General features: G+C 60.5%; 1 protein-coding gene across 1 annotated transcript in view; it reads left to right on the forward strand.

Annotated features, from left to right (window-relative positions):
- The window catches only part of REXO1 (RNA exonuclease 1 homolog), a 40,297-nt gene extending 37,480 nt beyond the window's left edge, over positions 1 to 2,817 (forward strand). The window contains 1 exon segment of the mRNA XM_008639103.2: positions 332 to 2,817. Within this exon segment, the coding sequence (XP_008637325.1) occupies positions 332 to 420 (89 nt within the window). The 3' untranslated portion in view covers positions 421 to 2,817.
- Positions 2,818 to 3,213: the final 396 nt, after the last annotated feature.

The raw sequence follows: 3,213 nt of genomic DNA on the forward strand, positions 1-3,213 counted from the left end.
CAGAACTGGGGGGGCCTGCACCTGGATCCCTGGCAGTGGCCAAGGCCAGGCTGGACATTGGGGCTGGGAGTATCCTGGGACAGTGGGAGGTGTCCCTGCCCATGGCAGGGGTGGAACTGGATGAGCTTGAACAAACCACAAACCATTCTGGGATTCTGTGGAATTCTTCTCCTTTAAATCCCTGGCCATGGCTCAGGGTGCTCCCAGGTGTGGCTGTGGCTGCAGGGGCCAGGGAGCAGCTGGCTCTGTCTGGGGAACTCGCTGTGCTGTGCTGTGCTGTGCTGAGCAGGCAGCAGAGGGGTCACTGCCAGGCCTGTGTTTGTGTCCCCAGTGGAAGGACACGACTCCAGCGAGGACGCCAGAGCCTGCATGGAGCTGATGGTGTGGAAGATCAAAGAGGATGCGAAAGTGAAGCGATGACCTGTGCGTGTCTCTCTGCTGTTCCTCCTGCACCTCTGTGAAGAAGCAGTGCAATAAATGCCCGCAGCCACTCTGTCCCCCCATGCCAGCAGCATGTTCCTGCTCCCCAGCCATCCCAGCAGGACTCCTGGACTCACACCCGCAGTCCCCATATCCAGGTGGTGGCTCTCGGATCCTCAGACTCCACCTGAGGGATTCTCTGTGGTCCAAGCCCTGCCTTGTGGGCCTGGCAAGGTGGTTTTGAGTAGCACAAGCAGAACTTCTTGGTTCCTAGGAGAAGCTTGTTAGAGGTAGGTTGGAGATGTGCAGAAGGATCTTTCTGGTTCAGTTAAAGGTAGATTGTTTACTTTTTTTTTTTCCCCCCAAATGTAACTTGAACTGGCTCTGTACTCCAAAGCAGTGTTTGGAGAGGGGGAGATGGAAGGTTGGGCAGGAAGCTGTGAGGGGATTGTGTGGGAAACAAGAGCTGAGGATCGAGCACTTGGGAAGAGATCCTGGTGCAATCCCACTGCAGAGCTGCAAAAGAGGGAGGCTGGCTCTGAGCAGCTGGAGGGAGAGGAATGAGCTGGGATCTGGGAATTGGCACCTGCTGTGCCCCAGGTGATCTCCTTGCTGAGGGCTGGCTGGCACCTGGTTCTGCAGTCACTGCAAAGGGGGAAACCACGAGTGTCACACCTGGCCCAGACCTCAGGGAGCCACGTGGCAGGGCAGGGACAGCAGGGTGGGCACAAACAGCTCCCAGAGCCAGGGAGAACCTGCATCCCTTCACTGCAGGGTAGGACAAGCTGTCCTTCCCCCACCCTGAGCTTCCAGCAGGGCCCCAGTGAGCTTGTGTTCAGGGAACAAGGCTTTTGGGGGTACAGGTAAGGGCGGCCTCAGCAGCGTGCAGGACGCCCCACCAGCCTGTCCCTGATGCAGGGACGTGGTGCAGGCAGAAGCAATAGGGAAAAATCCTTCGTTTCAACTCCTTCACAAGTTCTGCAGAGAGCAAAGGACCCCGTTGTGTGTCTGGCACCTGGGCAAAAGCAGCTGCTGAGTGTGACTGTCACACTGGGGTGACGGGGGCAGAGCCCAGGCAGACTGGATGGCACTGGTGGGTCCCTCTGCCCAGACCCTGCTGCTGTCTGGGGACAGCAGAGCTGAGGGAGACAATCCCCGTGGACAGGCTCTCTCAGCTGGGTCAGGCAGCACCTTCAGGCAGTGACCCCTCGCCCTCCCTGGCAGCACTGGAATTGTGGCCCTTGGTGGCTGCTGTGGTCCCTGTGTCCCTGGCATGGGCTGGCTGTATCAGGCTGGGGCCAGGGGGCAGAGGAGCTGCTGGGGTTTGGTTCCTGTCAGAGCCGGGTCCCACTCACTGCTTTGTAGCCTGCTGGGCTCAGGGTTTGGGGACAGCTGTGTGTCCCCTGCATGTCCCGCTGAGCTGTCCCAGCCTGTGGGCAGGGGCGTGGGCTGGGCTGTGTTCCCGGACAGGGATGTCCTGCCCCGAACTGTCCCCATGCCACTGCTGCCCTCGCAGGCAGGGGGGTGGCTTCTCTGGGAGCCGCCAGGAGCGGTGGGGCTGTAAAGGCTCCTGTCACTGCTGAGCCTGTGCTTCCTCTGGCAGCCTGTTCCTTACCCCAGCTGTTGGGGATGCAGCTCCCTGCCCTCCCCTAGTGCTCCACATCCAGCTCTGCTCCTTCCCTGCCTCGGGGCTTCCACCCCAAGCAGCCTTGGGACACCTCAGCCTGTCCCCCTCTCCCACAGCCTGCAGGGAACGGGGCTGTTCCTGCCCAGGCCGTGGGAGGGACAGGGTTCAGTGCTTCCTGACTGGGGAGGGAAGGTTTGTTCCTGCTTCTGCCTCTTTCCCATGTTTATCCACCATTTATCTTCACCCCTGGCTGCAGCGATGGAATGTCCCTGGAGCAGCCACATCAGGTGTCAGATGTGGCTCCTGCCTCTTGCCTGTTCCTCGACAGGCAGCCCCTGCTCCAGCCTTCCCACAGCAGCTCCTTCCCTGGAAAAGGCAGGATGTTCTAACACGGACACGCTGTGCTGGTGTCCTGCTTGTGGAGCTGCTTGGCTCCATCCCATCTCCTGGGACTGGGGCAGGCAGGACATTCCTCCAGGCAGGAATCCTGCCAGGCCACGGGCCCTCCGTCATTTCCCCTTCCTTTCCCCATGGTCCAGCCTAAACTGAGGCTTTTGGGGTGGGGCTCTAGGGGGCTTGCCTGTGTCAAGGGATGTCCCTGGGAAAGTGGAACCGTGTCCAGCCACAACATCGGTGTGGTCAGAGCCAGTCCTGGCCCAGGGCTGCCATCGCCTCCCCAGGCACCAGAGGTTTGGTTGGGTTGTACAGAACGATTGTAACCTGTAACTTTTGTAATTGTTTTTAATAAAAGAGTGTTGACTAGATGCACATTCCTGAGTCTGGGACTGCTCTGCCTGTGGATGGGTTGTGGAGGGGAGTTGCTGGAGCCGTCCTGGAGCTGGGGGGGGAGCTGGGCAGGCTTCTCAGGAGCATCCTTTCCCCAGCTGGAGAAGGGGGTCCAACATGTCCAAGGTCCTGCATCTGGTTCTGGGCAATCCCAGCCCTGAGCACAGCCTGGGGGATGAACTCAGGGAGAGCAGCCCTGGGGAGAAGGACTTGGGGGTGTTGGTGGGTGAGAGGCTCAACCTGCCCCGGCCATGGGCACTGACCCCAGAAACCCCCCCTGTGCTGGGCTGAGCCCCAGCGTGGGCAGCAGGGGAGGGGGGATTCTGCCCCTCTGCCCCGCTCAGCTGAGACCCCACCTGCAGAGCTGCCCCAGCCCTGGG

The sequence above is a fragment of the Corvus brachyrhynchos genome, unplaced genomic scaffold (genome assembly GCF_000691975.1).
Source record: "Corvus brachyrhynchos isolate BGI_N302 unplaced genomic scaffold, ASM69197v1 scaffold130, whole genome shotgun sequence".
Taxonomy (NCBI): domain Eukaryota; kingdom Metazoa; phylum Chordata; class Aves; order Passeriformes; family Corvidae; genus Corvus; species Corvus brachyrhynchos.